Here is a 22,067-nt window from a genome sequence, read left to right as displayed (position 1 = left end):
AGGGAACACCGGAATAAATACCCAGGGACTAATGGGGAAAACGGGTGACACTTGGAGGTGGGTGGAGACAATCACAAAGACAGGTGAAACAGATCAGGGCGTGACAGGTATAGGCTATGATTCACTGGGGGAATGTGTGTGGGCTAACACAGCTCCCATCTCTGCTAGGTACCAGTTTCTTATGCTTACATTGTATGAGGGGGTTGGACAACCATGGAATTCAGTATAGGCCTGTTCCAGCCGTACTCTTATCACCAACATGTAAAGTTTAGACATCCATTAAACACTGTTCTCTGTGTTATTCAATTCTTTACATTTTCCGCAGAGATATATTTTTCTGTCGCTCTCTCCATCTCTCTTTCTCTCCCTCTCTCTCTCTGAGGGATGAAGAGGAGGAGGATGGGGAGTGAAGTGATTGAACAGTAAGCAGCTGGCATGGCGTGGCCTAGCATGGTTGTTTCTGAATGCCAAGGATAGCGCAGCAGAGCATATGACTGGAGAGGTGGCCTATGTCCAGACCAGGCACTATCTCATGTGCGTCCCAAAGCGCAACCTATTCCCTATATAGTGCACTACTTTTGATCAGTGCCCACCAGGGCCCAAAGTAGTGCACTACATAGGGAATGGGGTGCCATTTGGGACACAACCCTCCTCTGTCCTCTCACCACCACTCAGCTCCTGTTACAGTACAGCTATCTATCTCCCAGAGACTCCACACAGCACAGTACAATGTGCAGGACCATCTGATTGCCAGGTAGTTATCATCATTCTTCAGATGAATACATACGGTGCATTCGGAAAGTATTCAGACCTCATGACTTTCTCCACATTTTGTTACGTTACTGCCTTATTCTAAAATGAATTAAAAAATAAATAAATCCTCATCAGTCTACACAAAATATCCCAAAATGAAAAAGCAAAAATAGTTTTTTTGAATGTTTGCAAACGTTGATTTAAAAAACAGAAATACCTTATTTACATAAGTATTAAGACCCTGTGAGACTCGAAATTGAGCTCAGGTGCATCCTGTTTCCATTGATCATCGTTGAGATGTTTCTACAACTTGATTGGAGTCCACCTGTGGTAAATTCAATTGGTTGGACATGATTTGGAAAGGCACACACCTGTCTATATAAGGTCCAACAGTTGACCGTGCAGGGTTTTTTTTGCATGAGCTGCAAAATCTGGACCCCTACAAATCATCCGGGCTAGACAATCTGGACCCTTTCTTTCTAAAATTATCTGCCGAAATTGTTGCAACCCCTATTACTAGCCTGTTCAACCTCTCTTTCGTGTCATCTGAGATTCCCAAAGATTGGAAAGCAGCTGCGGTCATCCCCCTCTGCTACAGACCTATATCTATCCTACCCTGCTTTTCTAAAGTCTTCGAAAGCCAAGTCAACAAACAGATTACCGACCATTTCGAATCCCACCGCACCTTCTCCGCTATGCAATCTGGTTTCAGAGCTGGTCATGGGCGCACCTCAGCCACGCTCAAGGTCCTAAACGATATCTTAACCGCCATCGATAACAAACAATACTGTGCTGCCGTATTCATTGACCTGGCCAAGGCTTTCGACTCTGTCAATCACCACATCCTCATCGGCAGACTCAATAGCCTTGGTTTCTCAAATGATTGCCTCGCCTGGTTCCCCAACTACTTCTCTGATAGAGTTCAGTGTGTCAAATCGGAGGGCCTGTTGTCCGGGCCCCTGGTAGTCTCTATGAGGGTGCCACAGGGTTCAATTCTTGGGCTGACTCTTTTCTCTGTATACATCAATGATGTCGCTCTTGCTGCTGGTGAGTCTCTGATCCACCTCTACGCAGACAACACCATTCTGTATACTTCTGGCCCTTCTTTGGACACTGTGTTAACTACCCTCCAGACGAGCGTCAATGCCATACAACTCTCCTTCCGTGGCCTCCAACTGCTCTTAAATACAAGTAAAACTAAATGCATGCTCTTCAACCGATCGCTCCCTGCACCTGCCCACCCGTCCAGCATCACTACTCTGGACGGTTCTGACTTAGAATATTTGGACAACTACAAATACCTAGGTGTCTGGTTAGACTGTAAACTCTCCTTCCAGACTCACATCAAACATCTCCAATCCAAAGTTAAATCTAGAATTGGCTTCCTATTTCACAACAAAGTGTCCCGTCCTGACCATAGAAAGCTGTTATTTTCTATGGTAGAGTAGGTCAGGGCGTGACAGGGTTTTTTTGTTATGTTCTAGTTTTGTATTTCTATGTTGTTGTTTTTGTTTGTTTGTTTGTTTTATGTGATGATCTCCAATTAGAGGCAGCTGGTCTTAGTTGTCTCTAATTGGAGATCATACTTAAGTAGTTGTTTTTCCCACCTGGGTTTGTGGGAGATTGTTTTTGAGTTAGTGTATGGTTCACCTCTTCGTCACGGTTTGTTGTTTTTGTTCTTTAGTTTATTTGTATGTATTGCATAGTTTCACAGTTTAATAAAGAAAATGTGGAACAATACACACACTGCATTTGGTCCTCTCCTTCATCATACGACAGCCGTGACAGAATCTCCCACCACCAAAGGACCAAGCAGCGAGCCCTGGAGGAGCATCCTGGACCTGGGAGGAGGTAATGGCAGGGGACAAAGACCCTGCAATGGAAGCAGGCGGAGATAGCAAGAGAGGAACGGCGACAATACGAGGAACTAGCACGGCAACGACGGAAGCCCGAGAGACAGTTAAAAAAAAAAAATGGGGTGGGGGGGGCACATGGGGAGATTGACGGAGTCAGGTTGTAGACCTGAGCCAACTCCCCGTGCTTACCGTAGGGAGCATGTGACCAGTCAGGCACCGAGTTATGCTGTGATGCGCACTATATCACCAGTGCGCATTCATAGCCCGGTGCGATCTGTGCCTGCGCACCGCAGTTGCCGTGCTAGAGTGGGCATTCAGCCAGGACAGATTGTGCCGGCTCAGCGCTCCTGGTCTCCAGTGCGCCTCCTCGGTCCAGGATATCCCGCGCCAGCTCCACGCACTGTGTCGCCAGTATGGCTTCACAGCCCAGTTCGTCCTGTGCCAGCGCCCCGCACTTAGGCTCCACACATTAGGTCTCCAGTGAGTCTCTCCAGTCCAGTGTGTCCTGTTCCTGCTCCCCGCACTCGCCCTAGGTGCGTGTTACCAGTCTGGCGCCACCTGTGCCAGCCCCATGCATCAGGTCTCCAGTGCACCTGCCCAGTCCAGGGTGTCCTGTTCCTGCGCCCCGCACTCGCCCTGAGGTGCGTGTTACCAGTCTGAGCGCCACCTGTGCCAGCCCCACGCATCAGGCCTCCAGTGGGCAGTCCCAGTCCAGAGCTTCTGGCGACAGTTCCCAGTCCAGAGCTTCCGGCGACAGTTCCCAGTCCAGAGCTTCCGGCTCCGGACCTCCTGAGATGGCCTAGAGTCCGGAACCTCCTGAGACGGCTTACAGTCCGGAACCTCCTGAGACGGCCCACAGTCCGGAACCTCCTGAGACGGCCCACAGTCCGGAACCTCCTGAGACGGCCCACAGTCCGGAACCTCCTGAGACGGCACACAGTCCGGAACCTCCTGAGAAGGCCCACAGTCCGGAGCCTCCTGAGAGGGCCCACAGTCCGGAGCCTCCTGAGAGGGCCCACAGTCCGAAGCCTCCAGCGACGTCCTCCAGTCCGAAGCCTCCAGCGACGTCCTCCAGTCCGGAGTCTTCAGCGGCGGTCTGCAGTCCGGAGTCTCCAGCGGTGGTCTGCAGTCCGGAGTCTCCAGCGGCGGTCTGCAGTCCGGAGTCTCCAGCGGCGGTCTGCAGTCCAGAACCTCCAGCGGCGGTCTGCAGTCCAGAACCTCCAGCGGCGGTCTGCAGTCCAGAACCTCCAGCGGTGGTCTGCAGTCCAGAAACTCCGGTGATGGTCCGGGTCCTTTGGCGACGGTCTGTAGTCCGGAGTCTCCAGCGGTGGTCTGTAGTCCGGCGTCTCCAGCGGCGGTCTGCAGTCCGGAGTCTCCAGCGGCGGTCTGCAGTCCGGAGTCTCCAGCGGCGGTCTGCAGTCCGGAGTCTCCAGCTGCGGTCTGCAGTCCAGAACCTCCAGCGGCGGTCTGCAGTCCAGAACCTCCGGTGATGGTCCGGGTCCTTCGGCGACAATCCAGGGTCCGGTGACACAAAAGCAGAGGGATCAGCGGGCGGAGCGGGGGATACGCCCCGAAGTGGAGGAGTGCGTTCAGCAGCACGCGACCATGTTGCAATGTCTGGGCACAGCCATGGATTGCGTGCTGCAGACGATGGATCGTTTGGAGAGAGGAGGAGGTTTTCCAGCGCCTCTACCAGCCCCACTACAGCAGGTCCCACTGTCCACCCCTCCTTCACCCGGTCCCAGCGGGATTCGGCACGCCACCAAAGCTCCACCCCTGTGCTTTCTTTTCGAAGAAACTCAGCCTGGCGGAGCTGAGGGACCAGGAGCTGTTGGCTGTTGTCAAGGCTCTGAAGGCGTGGAGACATTGGCTTGAGGGGGCTAAACACCCTTTTCTCATCTGGATTGACCACCGCAATCTGGAGTACATCCGGTCCACCAGCCAAGGTGGGCTATGCTCTTTACCCGTTTTGTTTTCACTCTATCCTACAGACCAGGTTCCCAGAACGCTAAGGCAGACGCACTGTCCTGGATGTATGACACAGAGGAGCGGTCCATGGATCAAACTGCCATACTTCTGGCCTCTTGCCTGGTGGCACCGGTGGTGTGGGAGCTGGACACGGACATCGAGCGGGCGTTACACACAGAGCCCACTCCCCCCAGTGTCCAGCTAGGCGCTTGTACGTTCCGTCTGCTGTCTGCGACCATTTGATCGATTGGGCCCATACGTCACCCTCCTCTGGTCATCCTGGCATCGGTCGGACGGTGCGTTGCCTTAGTGGGAAGTACTGGTGGCCCACCTTGGCCAAGGACGTAAGGGTTTATGTTTCCTCCTGCTCGGTGTGCGCCCAGTGCAAGGCTCCCAGGCACCTGCCCATAGGGAAATTACAACCCCTACCCGCTCCACAACGGCCGTGGTCGCACCTGTCGGTGGACTTCCTGACGGATCTTCCTCCTTCACAGGGCAACACCACAATCCTGGTCGTTGTGGATCGGTTTTCTAAGTCCTGCCGTCTCCTCCCTTTGCCCGGTCTCCCTACGGCCCTATAGACTGCAGAGGCCCTGTTTACAAGTCTTCTGGCACTACAGGGTGCCTGAGGACATAGTTTCTGATCGGGGTCCCCAGTTCACGTCCAGGGTCTGGAAAGCATTCATCCAACATCTGGGGATCTCAGTCAGCCTCACCTCAGGTTTTCACCCCGAGAGTAACGGGCAGGTGGAGAGAGTAAACCAGGATGGGGGTAGGTCATATTGCCAGGACCGGCCCGGGGGAGTGGGCGGCGTTCATCCCCTGGGAAGAGATGGCACAAAACTCACTCCGCCACTCCTCCACTAACCTCTCTACTTTCCAGTGCATACTGGAGTATCAGCCGGTTCTGGCACCGTGGCATCAGAGCCAGATCGAAGCTCCTGCGGTGGACGAATGGTTTAAGTGATCGGAGGAGAACTGGGACGCCGCCCATGTGCACCTACAATGGGCCGTGAGGCGGCAAAAAGCGAGCACCGACCGCCACCGCAGCGAGGCCCCGGTGTTTGCACCGGGGAACTGGGTCTGACTCTCGACCCGAAACCTGCCCCTCCGCCTGCCCTGCCGGAAGCTGGGTCCACGGTTTGTGGGGGCCATTTAAAGTCCTGAGGAGACTGAACGAAGTATGCTACAGGTTACAGCTTCCCCCAGATGATCGTATTAATCCCTCGTTCCATGTGCCGGTGGTGGCTGGTCCACTCCAAGAAGCTGAGGTGCGGGAGGTTCCTCCGCCCCCTCTGGTCATCGAGGGGGCCCCGGCGTATGCTTTTTCGAGCCATCCTGGACTCGAGGCGTCGGGCGAGGGACCTTCAGTGCCTCGTGGAGTGGGAGGGGTACGGTCCGGAAGAGAGATGCTGGGTGCCGGTCCTGGACCCTTCTTTGCTGCGGGATTTCCACCGTCTCCATCCGGATTGCCCTGCGCCTCGTCCTCCGGGTCGTCCCCAAGGTCGGTGTCGACACGCGGCTGGGTCAAGGGGGGGTACTGTCACAACTTCCGCCTAAGTCCTTGTTCGGGCGGCGTTCAGCGGTCGACGTCATCGGCTTTCTAGCCGCCGCCGATCCATTTTTCATTTTCCATTTGTTCTGGCTTTGTCTTACACACTTGGCTTCACTCACCAATTACTTGTTTATTATTTAACCCTCTGTTTCCCATTGTGACGTCCTGACCAGTATAAGGGGTTATTTGTTATTGTAGGTTGGTCAGGACATGGCAGGCGTGTGTTTGTTTTGTGTTGTCGAGGTTTTTGGGTAGTGTTCTATGTTTTGTATTTCTATCTTCTATTTTCTAGTTATTCTATTTCTATGTTTAGTTTATTGTTTTGACCTTCAATTGGAGGGAGCTGTTCCTCGTTGCCTCTAATTGAAGGTCCTATTTAGTAGGGGTGTTTTTCTATGGGTTTTGTGGGTAGTTGTTTCTTGTTTAGCTGTGTGCCTGACAGGACTGTTTTCGTCGTTCTTTTTGTTCAGTGTTCATTTATTTAATAAAGAAGAAAATGAGCATTCACATCCCCGCTGCATTTTCGTCCAATCACTACGACGCCCGTGACACCCATGTTGTGTTTGTGAGTGATTGTTTGTTTGTTGTAATTCGGTCCATCTTTGTGTGCTCGTGATTTACTTTGTATATTTGGCTTTTTGAGTAAAGAACTTTGATTACGCATATCTGCTGTCCTGCGACTGACTCTCTACACCAGCTACACATAGGGCCGTTACAGTCAGGGCGGTGACCAAGAATCCGATGGTCACGCTGACAGAGCTTCATAGTTCCTCTGTGGAGATGGGAAAACCTTCCAGAAGAACAACCATCTCAGCAGCACTCCACCAATCAGGCCTTTATGGTAGAATGGCCAGACGGAAGCCACTCCTCGCTAAAAGGTACATGACAGCCCGCTTGGAGTTTGCCAAAAGGCACCTAAAGGACTCTCAGACCATGAGAAACAAGATTCTCTGGTCTGATGAAACCAAGATTAAACTCTTTGGCCTGAATGCCAAGCGTCACGTCTGGAGGAAACCTGGCACCATCCCTACAGTGAAGCGGGTTGGATGTTTTTCAGCGGCAGGGACTGGAGACTAGTCAGGATCGAAGGAAAGATGAACGGAGCAAAGTACAGAGAGATCCTTGATGAAAATCTGTGGTGAAGGTTCCCCTTCCAACAGGACAACGACCCTAAGCACACAGCCAAGACAACACAGGAGTGGCTTCGAGACAAGTCTCTGAAGGTCATTGAGTGGTCCAGCCAGAGCCCGTACTTGAACTCGATCTAATATCTCTGGAGAGACCTGAAAGTAGCTGTGCAGTGACGCTCCCCATCCAACCTGCCAGAGCTTGAGAGGATCTGCAGAGAAAAATGGGAGAAACTCCACAAATACTCCACAAATGCCAAGCTTGTAGCATCATACCCAAGAAGACTCGACGCTGTAATCGCTGCCAAAGGTTCTTCAACAAAGTACTAAGTAAAGGGTCTGAATACTTATGAACATTTCCGGGGGGGGTTTAAATGTCAAAAAACCTGTTTTAGTTTTTTCATTATGAGGTATTGTGTGAAGATTGATGAGGAAAAAAAACAATTTAATACATTTTAGAATACGGCTGTAAAGTAACAAAATGTGGAAAAAGTAAAGAGGTCTGAATACTTTCCGAAGGCACTGTGTTGAGATAAATATTGAGATTTATCAACATAGATAGACACATACAGACAGGCTTCAAATGGATCTAATCCCCTTGTCTGATAATGTGAATTATGTTTTGAATCGTAATCCTCGTCACAGAGGACATACCCATAGTGTGCCATTGTCTTATTTTGAAAACTGTTTGTTGGAGTCTGAGTCCATGTTTAGATTTGGGGCATACAATACGAGACACAGTCGATGGAGACCGGCTGAAAAGCACTGACCGTGTTTGTACATATTTGTCCTGAACTTTCTTTAAAACTGTTTTGATTCACGAGAGCAATGGTGAGTAAGATTTCCTGTTTATTTATATTATGGAACATCAACTTGGTTTGATACTGTTATTTTTTAGAACTCATATTTGGATATTGGAAGCCTGACAGGGCAGGGCCAACAGAGGAACGAAGTGGAGGGAGGGAGGGAGGAATAGAGAGAGAGCAAGAGAGGAGAGTGAGAGAGAGAGAGAAAGAGAAAGATAGAGGGGGAGAGAGGGAGAGAGAGAGGGAGAGAGCGAGACAGAGGCACTATGTGTTCAGGCCAGGGTCACTGTCAAGCTATCTCCTCTTCCCTCCCCTGTCCCTCTCTCAGTCCCTGTCGCTATTTCGGAGGCTTGGCACAGGATGGCATAGTGGCATACCCCCACTGGGCAGCCAGATGATCAAGCCCTAAAGCTCAGTCCTCCTGAGCACCCAGGCCCTGTCACATAGCCCACATTCCCACAATCCACTTCTCTCTCTCGAGCCCGGCATCATGTTTGTAATATATGGAAACCCTCTCCTCTGCCCTCGCTCACGCTGACATTTCATCTGGTGACAATGGATAATATCTTTACACCACAGGGCTCCTTTCACTCCACATCCTGAGATGATGTTGCTGGATAGGTCGGGTGGGCAGGTGGTTTTATTTAAGCTACATCCAGAATGTAACATTAGCCTTTTGCAGGAACAAACACTTCTCATGTTGTGCCATGTTAGATTTTACCTAGGCCTTGTCCCATAGTATAATCCTATGATATAAACATGATTTAAAATGTGTATATACACTGTAGATAAAGTTATTATATGTGTATTATGGTTAGTATATAAATATAATATTATTGAGCTGAGGTTTATTGTCTTACAGATGAATAGTCAAAACACTGTTGGACAGAGCAGAAATGGTCTAAATGGATCTGAGAGCTAGCATTATAGCCCCTAAGTGATAGAAGAGGCGCCATAGGTTGTGTTCATTGTTTTGTCTCCTGTATTGATCGTCTGAATGATATAACCCTAACACTCTCAGTATGTGGCTGGTCTGAAAGGGCCAGGAGAGACCTGACGAATCAATGGGCTGGGAGACCCAGGAGAGGGTTAGGATGAGGGGGATCAGATCAGACGGCCAGAGGGCATCAGCTGTGTATAACTGATGGGCAAAGCAGTGGAGTGGAAAGCATACAAACATGGAAATAGAGGAGGGGGGGGGATCATCCACATGAGTATCCTGGGAGCAAACACTATATTCAAAAAAGGTTACCATGGTTTTACTGAGTAACATATTTTATTAAACCATCTTATCTTAAACCTGAGCGATGCAATAACAGATCAGAATATATGCCCCCTAACGGTCTCTCTCAGAACTTTTCATGAGTCATCGTTGCAGTGTTATAACCGTCTCAGTATATCTGGGCAGTCCTCCAGCGTCAGATGACACAGCGTCAGTCAAGTTTTCAAAACAACATCAGTGTGAAGCTGGGGGGAGAATAAGAAGAAAACTATGGTAAGGAAAGTGTTAATCCTGTGTGCTAATTGACTCATATTGTTTTGAATGCATGACGTACAGTACAGAGGGTGGTATGGTCAACTGTCTGTTACATTTCTTAGTTGATTCATATATTTTGTATTACAGCCATGTTAAATATTGTTATTTTTCTTGCCAATATAGTATCTAGTAATAATGTTTTCAATTTCAATTATTCAAAATTCACATTTTGTCATCCAGTACAATAAAAACGGAGAAAAACTGAAAAGCTGAAGTACATTTCAGGAGAGAGCCATTTTAACCACTAATTCTGTTTCTGTTGGACTACATGACACAGACGGCTTCGACGGTGGCAGAGAGAGCCATAGGTGCAATCATTGGAGCAGCTGTGGCAGACGCAGCAGGTCATTTCATGGGACTGATATCTTTTCATTAACAGTAACATCCCAATAAGATACTGCAGCACTGGCTCAAACATAGCTCTGATGTAATGTCTTGGTGTTAATCAGTATGAGAAAGCTGCACAGCTGCCAATGATGATATTAAGAGTATAAAAGGGTGTTACCCTACTCTGCCTTCTCAACAAAGTTCAACAACAGTGTTATAAAATCAATAATGTTCCATTAGAATTAAAGTACATACAATCAATGTCATATGGATTGATTAACGTTGCGCTCTTGCTATGTGCAATATTACAAGCCGTACACATACAGTATGGCAATTTATGATCTGGACTCATTCTAGAATTGGAAAGTGGAAAGTGTTCAATATCATTATGTCTAATAACCACAGTACATAACGCATACCGAAGACTGAATATTATGACAGGGAAGTCATAATATAAGCTGATGAAACCTCTATTTCTGGTTGTAGATACCTTATACTACATCCACAGGAAATAAGGGTCACAGACTATAACAATGACTCAATACATTAGGTCTATGCCAAAATAAAAGTCCAAATACAACTAAGGTTACACTAATATCAGTCCAGTAACTTTCTCTTTTCGATGTACCCCACCCCAACAGCCCAGCCCATGCATTGGATTTACAACCCAGAGCGACTCAAGGAGGTTCTGTCAGATCTGGAACCGTGTCCCGAGTTCCGCCCTCAGTCTGCTAACCCGTTCTACCGCAGAGAGACCGGAGAGCAGACGTGCTACGGAGACCAGGCCTATGTACTGCTAGAGTCACTCAGTCAATGTGGAGGTAACATACTGACACTAAATAGGACAAACATCCAATGGCCTAATGTCTTGCTAAATAAAGAACATTTCATGTCGAGTTTGTTTTATCGTGTTCACTCCATGAATGACTTAATATACTCATATGCTCTATGTTTTTATTGGTAATCACTAGATGTGAACGTGGAGGACTTGACCAAGCGCATCTACAAGTTCTTTGGCCCAGACACTGTGTATGATCTTCCTCTCAATAACCCATACAGACAAAAGAACGGTAGGGAACCGATCAGCCGTCATTTCCTGTATGTGTGTAAACTGTTGCTTTTCTGTGCCCCATCATCTGACCTATGACAAGAGAAACAGTGTAAAAAAGTGAATAACTGACTAGGCATCTGGTCCCACAGAGGGGTAGAGTGGTTGTGTGCTTTTGTCAGTTTTTATACCACAGAGTTCTGTTTTATCCTTTGGTAACTTATGGGGAATCCCCTTTTGAAAAGACGATGTTCTGGACAATGACACTTTCCTATTGGGATATCATGAAGCCAGGGTTTTTAAACTATTCTCCACAGTATGGTTATTGAACATGTAAAACTCAGCAAAAAAAGAAACGTCCCTTTTTCAGGACCCTGTCTTTCAAAGATAATTCGTAAAAACCTAAATAACTTCACAGATCATTGTAAAGGGTTTAAACACTGTTTCCCATGCTTGTTCAATGAACCACAAACAATTAATAAACATGCACCTGTGGAACGGTCGTTAAGACACTAACAGCTTACAGACGGTAGGCAATTATGGTCACAGTTATGAAAACTTAGGACACTAAAGAGGCCTTTCTACTGACTCTGAAAAACACCAAAAGAAAGATGCTCATCTGCATGAACCTGCCTTAGGCATGCTGCAAGGAAGCATGAGGACTGCAAATGTGGCCAGGGCAATAAATTGCAATGTCCGTACTGTGAGACGCCTAAGACAGCGCTACAGGGAGACAGGATGGACAGCTGATCGTCATCGCAGTGGCAGACCACGTGTAACAACACCTGCACAGGATCGGTACATCAGAACATCACACCTGCGGGACAGGTACAGGATGGCAACAACAACTGCCCGAGTTACACCAGGAACGCACAATCCCTCCATCAGTGCTCAGACTGTCCGCAATAGGCTGAGAGAGGCTGAACTGAGGGCTTGTAGGCCTATTGTAAGGCAGGTCCTCACCAGACATCATTGGCAACAACGTCGCCTATGGGCGCAAACCCACCGTCACTGGACCAGACAGGACTTGCAAAAAGTGCTCTTTGCTGACGAGTTGCGGTTCTGTCTAACCAGGGGTGATGGTCGGATTTGCGTTTATCGTCGATGGAATGAGCGTTACATCGAGGCCTGTACTTTGGAGCGGGATCGATTTGGATGTGGAGGGTCCGTCATGGTCTGGGGCAGTGTGTCACAGCATCATCAGACTGAGCTTGTTGTCATTGCAAGCAATCTCAACGCTGTGCATTACAGGGAAGACATCCTCCTCATGTGGTACCTTTCCTGCAGGCTCATCCTGACATGACCCTCCAGCATGACAATACCACCAGCCATACTGCTCGTTCTGTGCGTGATTTCCTGCAAGACAGGAATGTCAGTGTTCTGCCATGGCCAGCGAAGAGCCCAGATCTCAATCCCATTGAGCACGTCTGGAACCTGTTGGATCGGAGGGTGAGGGCTAGGGCCATTCCCCCCAGAAATGTCTGGGAACTTGCAGGTGCCTTGGTGGAAGAGTGGGGTAACATCCACAGCAAGAACTGGAAAATCAGGTGCAGTCCACGAGGAGGAGATGCACTGTAGTACTTAATGCAGCTGGTGGCCACACTAGATACTGACTGTTACTTTTGATTTTGACCCCCCCACATGTCTGTGGAACTTGTTCAGTTTATGTCTCAGTTGTTGAATCTTGTTATGTTCATACAAATATTTACACGTTAAGTTTGCTGAAAATAAACGCAGTTGACAGTGAGAGGACGTTTCTTTTTTTGTTGAGTTTATATTTTTTTCAGTCAGCTAAAGCTGTTCACTCTCAATTGAAATGTAAAGGTCCTAAAGCTGTCCTCCCCATTGATGGCCCTTGGAGAAACGCAAGCCTCAAAGCCTTCATGAGGAACGTGGATGCAGGAAAAGAAGAGACAGGTACAGTAACAAAAAGATCACCAGCCGAAAGGAAGCACGTCTGTCCTGGGTTAATTTATTATGAGTTACATTTAGACACAACCTGTTTGAAAAAAGTACAATTTGTCAAATCGCTGATTCCTTCTGTCACTGATTCCTCACCTCCCTCTCAAGGCGCATTGGAGGATAGTCTCCAAGGTCCCTCTCCTTAGACCTCCTCCTCCAATGAGCTTTGAGAGGGACGTGAGGAATTGAGGGAATCAAAGATTTTACTTTTTCACTCTCCATTTCAGGATGTGACGTGGACTGTCAGATGGACGGGGTCACCAAGATGGCTCCTGTTGTGGCGATGTTTGCTGGGATGCCAGAGATGTTGGAGAAGGTGGAGACGGCCATACGTGTAACCCAGAATAACGATATGTGTGTGGCCATGACACTGGCTGCAGCAAGGTACTGTAGGCCTATAGAGCAGAAAATGGCTCTTAATTCATAAATTGTGTAATTTATCTCATTACTCACTCCATTAACCGTGCTTAATAACACAATCCATGCTTAATAGGCTCCCAAGTGGCGCAGTGGTCTAAGGCACTGCATTTCAATGCTAGTGGTGTCAATGCAGACCCCCTGGTTCGAATCCAGGTTGTATCACAACAGGTTGTGATTGGGAGTCCCATAGGGTGGCGCCCAGTGTCATCCAGGTTTGGCCGGTGTAGGCCATCATTGTAAATAATCATTTGTTTCCTAACTGACTTGCCTAGCTAAATAAAGGTTAAAAAAAATGTTTTACAAAAATAAAATACTGACTATGGTTGTGGTAGGTACAATTTACGAGATTATGCCATATCTAAACTGAACAAAAAATAGAAATGCAACATGGAAAGGTCACATGTTTCATGAGCTGAAATAAAATATCCCCCAAAAAATTCCATAAGCACAAAAAGCTTATTTCTCTAAAATGTTGTACACCAATTCATTTACATCCCTGTTAGTGAGCATTTCTCCTTTGCCAAGATAATCCATGTAGTATATCAAGAAGGTGATTATGTACCTAGCCGGTGGACATTTCGGTGGGGTGCCCCCACCCAGGCAGTGGCAGTGCTGGCAACACTAGCTGCAGTAACCCATGGGGAGGGGGTCACACTCGGACATTCAGAGAGGGGGTATATTATTGTGACCCTGGTGGCACAAAATCAAAAGTCTGACTGCATGGAGATGCTTGGGAATATGGTCAATACGGGTGACCGTACTGTGGGTGTTTCAGGGAAAAGGTGTACATTTGACCTCCATCATCTAGGATGTGACAATGGTTAATAAAATCTCCCAATTTCTGCCCATTTTTTGCACGGTCTTGCAGGCTTTCTAATGCAGCTGCAAATCTAAGTGCATTTGTAAATCAAGTCCTTTCTTGAGTTGGGCTCTGGGATGGTGCAACTGTTGAGAATGTGAGTTTATGGTTGTGTGGGGGGAAAGGGTTGAGTGTGTGTGGGTGTATGTGTGTATCCCACAACTGTTGCGAAGGAGTAAAAGATGTTAGGGACAATAGAGGATGATCCACAGCTATATATAATACAAATCGAGGTGAGGGCGATGGAAATGCATTTGGCAATTGATTTACTTAAATTCGGTAAATGGCACTGTGTGTTCTTTTCGAAGGATGGATCCCAGTCTGTTCAGGGCTATGGGATATGGGGGATCGGGGGTGGTCTGCCGGGCATTGGGATGACAACCCAACTAGGGATGAGGAAGGCTTTTAGCGGGTGGAATAGTAGGGACCAATTGGAGGTTTACTTAGTAGCAATGCAAATATCATGGAACAGCTATATAGACACTCAATCATCATGTTACTTTTTAATGGTACGTTTACAAACATATATTTTCATAAATAGAATTTAAAGTTGTGTCTCATTATGGTAAGTGGTGAAATAAGTATAACCAGTTACAATTGTAATGGCCTAGCAGATAATAAGAAAAGACGATCAGTATTTACCTGGCTAAAAGAGAAGGAATATAATATCTATTGTTTACAGTAAACCCATTCAACAATTTTAAATTAAGTTTTGTGGAAAAAGAACTGGGGGGCGAAATATATTTCTCCCATGGGCAAAGAAATTGAAAAGGGGTGATGGTTTTAATTAACAGTAAATTTTGATCCAAATGTGCAAATTGTCCAAACAGATTATCAGATTATATGGATTATTTTAAATATGTTATTGGACAATAAACCGATATGGCTTATTAACCTATACGGTCCGAATAATGATGATCCAAGCTTCTTTGAAATATAAGAATTTATCAACTCTACAAGCAACACTAGACTCTATTATTATGGTGGGAGATTTTAATACGGTCTTAAATACCTCTATGGACCGGAAAGGAAATCACACAACAAACTATCACCCTCAGGCACTTAAGGAAATCATGAATGTCATGGATATATTGGAATTAGTGGATATATGGAGACTTAAATACCCTGACCTAGTGAGATATACATGGCGGAGGCTTAATCAAGCTAGTCGTCTTGACTACTTTCTTATGCCATTCTCTCTGGCACCAAAAGTTTTAAAAGTGTTGATAGGGGACAGAATGCGGTCGGATCATCACATAATTGGCATATATACTACTCTTACAGAATTTCCACGTGGGCGAGGATATTGGAAATTTAATCAAAGCCTACTAGATGATAAATTGTTTAGAACTAGGACAGAAGAATTTATAACTGACTTTTTCCAGACATAACATAGGTACAGCAGATCCCCTTATTGTATGGGACACTTTTAAGTGTGCCTTTAGAGGCCATGCAATTCAGTACTCATCTATAAAACAAAAGCAATTTAGATCAAAAGAGTCCATATTAACAAAGGAAATTGAAGGACTAACAGTACAGTTAGATAGCAATAAAAACGGTACCATAGAGGCACAGAGGAAAAACAAAAAGAAATGGAGGAACTTATTCAAGAAAGATCCAGTGTAATATATTATAAAAATAAAGCGAACTGGATGGAATATGGGGAAAAAAATGCACCAAATTCTTTTTCAATCTTCAATATAGAAATGCTACCAATTTTTTTTTATTAAAACTTGTTACAAATGATGGAGTCACGCATGATTCACCAAATGATATTTTGAAAGAGGAAGTAAAGTACTTTAAGATTTTGTTTTTCGTTTCAGGCTGCTCCATCTCCACTAACTGAAACTAATTGTATGGATTTTTTTCCTAATAATAATGTAAAATTAACATCTTTACAGAAAGACTCATGTGAAGGCCAAATTACAGAGGAGGAACTGCTTGATGCAATTGGGGCCTTTAAGGATGGGAAAACTCCAGGGCTGGATGGCATACCAGTGGAAGTATACAAAACTTTTTTTGATATACCCAAAGGACCATTATTAGCATGTTTTAACCACTCCTATATAAATGGTAGATTATCAGACACGCAACAAGGTCTGATATCATTATTACTGAAACAGGACCCAAGTGGTATATATAAAGATCCAGTCCATTTAAAAAATTGGAGCCCTCTTACACTTCAGTGTTGAGATGCAAAAATCCTAGCAAAATGCTTGGCGCATAGAATTAAAAAAGTATTGTCAGATATTATTCATCCTAATCAGACAGGTTTTTTACATGGACGATACATTGGAGATAATATAAGACAAGTACTGGAAACAATAGAATACTATGAAATATCGGGGACACTAGGCCTGGTTTTCATAGCTGATTTCGAAAAGGCTTTTTGATAAAGTACGACTGGAGTTTATATATAAATGCCTACAATATTTCAATTTTGGGGAATCTCTTATAAAATGGGTTAACGTTATGTATAGTAACCCTAGGTGTAAAATAGTAAATAATGGCTACATCTCAGAAAGTTTTAAACTATCTAGAGGAGTAAAACAAGGTTGTCCACTATCGGCATATCTATTTATTATTGCCATCGAAATGTTAGCTGTTAAGATTAGATTAAACAATAATATTAAGGGATTAGATATCCGTGGCTTAAAAACTAAGGTGTCATTGTACGCCGATGATTCATGGTTTCTTTTAAAACCACAATTAGAGTCTCTCCACGGCCTCATAGAGGATCAAGATACTTTTGCTATCCTCTCTGGATTAAAACCAAATTATGATAAGTGTACTATATTACGTATTGGATCACTAAGAAATGCACATTTTACATTACCATGTAGTTTTCCAATTACTCCAATTGGGGGATCGGTGGTAGGGTTTGCGGGGAATAATAATAAGGGTATATTCTTTAAAAAAGTATGTTTATATAGGTATGTGTATGTATATATGTGTATATGTATGCATGCATATATGGATATATATTTACCAAAAAAATATATGGGGGATTGGAAATGATGCAGACAATTACATTGATGGAAGCAATATTCTTTCCGCAATATTAAGCTGATCCACCCCTAAAAAAAGAATATTTAAAAATAAAAAATTTGGGGGTTAAACAAGATGATCATTACACAGGTGCACCTTGTGCTAGGATAATAAAAGGCCACTCTAAAATGTGCAGTTTTGTCACACAATGCAACTGTAACGGCCATCGTATGAATTGGACCAAGGCGCAGCGGGTTGAGTGCTCATTTTGACGTTTATTTTAAATAACCACGAACACTTCACGAAAACAAGAAAACGGACGACACCATAACAGTTTGCAGGCTAACCCTAGCAGTGCAAAACAACCTCCCACAATTCCTAAAACAAACATACTCCTAATTATAGGACTTTCAATCAGAGGCAACGATAACCAGCTGCCTCCAATTTAAGGCCCCAATCCCAATTACTAAACATAGAAATAAACACCCTAGAAACAGACATAGAACTATACAACATAGAACTAAACCAAAAACCCCGGAAACATAAATCAAACGCCCCTCTACCTAAACACACACTCAAAACCATATAAAACAAATACCCCCTGCCACGTCCTGACCAAACTCTAATTACAAATAACCCCTTTACTGGTCAGGACGTGACAGCAACGCCACAGATGTCTCAAGTTTTGAAGGAGAGTGCAAGTGGCATGCTGACTGCAGGAATTTCCACCAGAGCTCTTGCCAGAGAATTTATTGTTAATTTCTCTACCATAAGCCGCTTCCAACATCGTTTTAGAGAATTTGACAGTACGTCTAACCGGTCTCACAACCACAGACCATGTGTATGGCGTCGTGTGCGCGAGCGGTTTGCTGATGTCAACATTGTGAACAGAATGCCGCATTGGTGGTGGTGGGGTTATGGTATGGCAAGGCATAATCTATGGATTACAAACACAATTGCATTTTATCAATGTCAATTTCAAAGCACAGATATACTGTGACGAGATCCTGAGGCCCATTGTCGGGCCATTCATCCGCCATCACCTCATTTTCTCCATCATAATGCACGGCCCCATGTTGCAAGGATCTGTACACAGTTCCTGGAAGCTGAAAATGTCCCAGTTCTTCCATGGCTTGCATACTCACCAGACATGTCACCCATTGAGCACGTTTGGGATGCTCTGGATCGATGTGTACGACAACATGTTCCAGTTCCTGCCAATATCCAGCACCTTCGCACAGCCTGATCAACTCTATGCGAAGGAGATGTGTCGCGCTGCATGAGGCAAATGGTGGTCACACCAGATACTGACTGGTTTTCTGATCCACGTCCCTACCTTCTTTTTTTTAAGGTATCTGTGACAAACAGATGCATATCGGTATTCCCAGTCATGTGAATTCCATAGATGAGGGCCTAATGAATTTATTTCAATTGACTGATTTCCTTATATGAACTGTAACTCAGTAAAATCTTTGAAATTGTTGCATGTTGAGTTTATAAATTTGTTCAGTATGCATTTCTTGTCAGGTTCCTGGAGCATTTCATCCTGAATGGTTCTGACCCCAATGCTCTGGACTCAGTGTTGGCCCAGCTCAACGACCCAAACAGAAACAACCCTCAGGATCTGGACAGGGCTGTCATTGGTACGACTCTAATGCCGCTCCTGCTTATAAACATTCACAATCTTTCTGCTCATGCATTATTAGGGCTTCATCCCAAATGGCACCCTATTCCATATTTATGTAATGATGAAGTAGCCTTAAAATAAAATTTTCTGTCACTACTTTGTCAGTACACATAGGTATTGAGTCTCCTATGGTTATCCGACTTATACAGATTGAAATGTACACATTGTTAAAGGCTGGACTCTCGTAATGTAGGTCTATGCAGTTTACGCAAACTTTGGACCAGGGCCCATAGAGCTCTGGTCAAAAGTAGTACACTATTTAGGGAATAGGGTGCCATTTGATGTGCAACCTAGCTAGAATGTTAAGTAAGGATGTAGAGCTCAACTGATTTATTTTACTAATCTCCTGTGAGCGTTAGATTATACATATTGTATATTAAATATTAATACAATGGTGGGAACAGCCAAATCTCACCCAGTCAAAACCTAAAAAGGTAACGCAAGACTGTAAAATGTAAATGGAATAGAATCTTGAGTGGCAGGTTAATGAAGAAAATAGGATTTTTCCCCAAAGTATGGTAATAAAAAATGCATATGGGAAGTGTTAAATGTTGCATTTCACTCTGCCTTTCACCATTGCAGCACAAATCTGTCAGGTGAAGGACAACTTAGCCAAGCATTCCCCAGAGCTGATACCTGCTGTGTTCACTAACACATGAGGTAGGTCCCACACACACACACACACACACACACACACACAAAGGTAGGTGGCGTCGCCAGCACGGCTGTGGCAGCAGCAGGGTCCAGTCTGTCGACTTGGCATCGTAACCACACCATCCCAGTCAGCACATCCGTTAGCTAGTTAGTTAGTTAGCTCTGGTCTAAGAAAGTGCTTTCCTTCTCTCTAGTCTTTGATCCCGTCATTAATGAACCCGTCCTTAAATTTCCCTCCCGTCTGAAGTGGGAGACGGGAGCTCCTGCATCTTTGGAGCCAAAACGCATGTTAGGATGTGTGTAACTCATGGTAGGATGTGTGTAACTCATGTTAGGATGTGTGTAACTCATGGTAGGATGTGTGTAACTCATGTTAGGATGTGTGTAACTCATGGTAGGATGTGTGTAACTCATGTTAGGATGTGTGTAACTCATGTTGGTGTATTCCTCCCTTCCCCTCTCAGTTCAAAAGGATTTATTGACATGGAAAATGTAACCACACACACTGCCCAATAAAACTTAAGAAATATATTGAATGATTGATGACATGAGTAAATAGTATGAAGACAATTACCTCTTGGTCCTTATCTGTGTCTGCGGTTCCTATTCCCAGCCTTGCCAGGTGCATTCCAGGGAGCGCTGCACGGGGTCCTGACACAGAGCCAGCTGGAGGAGGCAGTCAGGGGAACCATGCGCCGCGGGGGATGCACCGCCAGTAGGGCCTCATTCATAGGGGCCTGTTTTGGAGCACAGGTAGGGTTGGAGCAAAACCCTACATTTACATTGGTCATTTAGCAGGTGTTCTTATCCAGAGCAACTTACAGTCAGTTATACTGTATGGCCCATGCAAATATTATCCAAATATAGAACTTTTATTCATCAGAAGTAGCTAGCTAGTATTTCAAGTAGCTAGTATTTACATAGTTGTTACATGGTCATTTGATTGTAAGACATTCCACACAGCGGGATATTCAAACCTAATTATTCAAGTTATTTGTTCTATAAGTCAACCTTCCTCCAATTTATAAATGTTGACTATAAGGTGTAGCCTATATAATGAGTAAGCAATAAAAAAACGTTTCTGTATCCCGTGTCCATAGTTTCAGCCTGGGTAATGAGTTTGACCTCGGATGGATTGCTTTGTGTCTGCTCTGAAGGCTTAGCATTTTATATACTGTAGCCTTTATCTGTTCTTCCTCCCTTGTCTTTCCAGACAGGTCTTCAGGGAATCCCAGAGTCTTGGAAGAACAGGACCCTCAAATATCCTGTGCTGCTGGGACTGGCTAAGAAAGTTGTAGACTCACAGCAAGCCTAGATTTGGCACATTGTGTTAAAGGCAGTTATGCAAATGTATATTACTAAATGAATGTATTGCTAAAGCTGATTAACATAACCAGTCCAACATATTATTAGGGAATATGAATTATGTATTGATGTGTTTTTTTTTTTTTACAATTGCTTTGTAAGCCCATTTTATAACACAGTTGTACTTTGACAAAACAGTTTATGAAAGTTACATTCTAAAGTAACATTTGACGGATGTAACTTGAACCTTGTTGCTCTGTCAAAGCTGCAGTATGTTGCAAAATGATGAGTATATGAAATATGGAATATTCTTGTCATGTATACATTAGGATTAAAAGAGGAAGGATACTTGTGGTCCATTTTTGAGGTAACTGAGTATGTAAAATGAATTAACACAGCATCTAAACTAGATGAGGAAGATTACAAATAGCATTTGTGTGTTGTAGTACTTGCATGTATAGGAAATTATTAACTTATCACATATTGCAATTGTTTACTTTAACTTAGCTACAGCTCTGAAATACTGTCTCTATGGTTTTGGGTGGTTTTTGAGTTGAAATAACCTCTGCTCTGGTTAGAGAAACTGAGGGCTTGCAATAATTTAAAGAACAGAAATGTATTTTGCAAAAGAGGAAATGAATTTCAGCAAGTTTCAATACTCTATCTCTTTCTCTCTCTGGCATGGGTTCTGTTGAAGTGAAATAACAGAGGCACAAAGATTTACCGTGCTGAAACAACTGAAGGGACTGCAACTTATCCCTCCCTCAAAGGAGTTAGTCTGTTTTCTTAAAACTGCTGACTTCCATATTACCATGTTCTCAATGGCTCCTCTGATGATTTTGAATATACTCTCTGCATAAAATGAAGCCATTATCTTAATATCTTTGACATGGAGTGTGGTTATGAAAACAGGAATATAAGACGTAATGCAGTGTAAAGCCTTTCATTGGTTTGCATGGCTCTGGCTATACGATGTGGTGAAAGTTGACTAGTAGACGTTATAATTTAGGGCAGTATAACTGAATTACATTATATGCACTTGTAAAATCATAGATAGTGACTTTGCTAACATCGACTACTACTTATTTATACGGCTGGCATAATTTAAAACAGCTACATTGCTCTCTCTAACCGGAGGCCATGGCTAGTCAGATCAGCATTCAAAACTACAACCTGTTAATGGCTTATTAAGTTTGCGTAAACTGCATAGGCCTA

The 22,067-nt window shown here is 44.7% G+C and overlaps 1 protein-coding gene across 1 annotated transcript; it reads left to right on the top strand.

Moving 5' to 3' along the window:
* The first annotated feature begins 9,494 nt into the window (after positions 1-9,494).
* On the top strand, positions 9,495-21,191 carry selja (selenoprotein Ja). The gene is given in 10 exon segments (NM_001193497.1): positions 9,495-9,560; positions 9,880-9,946; positions 10,571-10,750; positions 10,901-10,999; positions 12,802-12,894; positions 13,167-13,323; positions 18,734-18,849; positions 19,476-19,553; positions 20,161-20,300; positions 20,761-21,191. Coding segments are annotated over 10 exon segments (1,035 nt in total). The 5' UTR covers positions 9,495-9,557; the 3' UTR covers positions 20,863-21,191.
* Positions 21,192-22,067: the final 876 nt, after the last annotated feature.

Source organism: Salmo salar, chromosome ssa19 (genome assembly GCF_905237065.1).
Source record: "Salmo salar chromosome ssa19, Ssal_v3.1, whole genome shotgun sequence".
Classification (NCBI taxonomy): Eukaryota; Metazoa; Chordata; class Actinopteri; order Salmoniformes; family Salmonidae; genus Salmo; species Salmo salar.
This window is presented reverse-complemented; position numbering and strand designations above follow the sequence as displayed.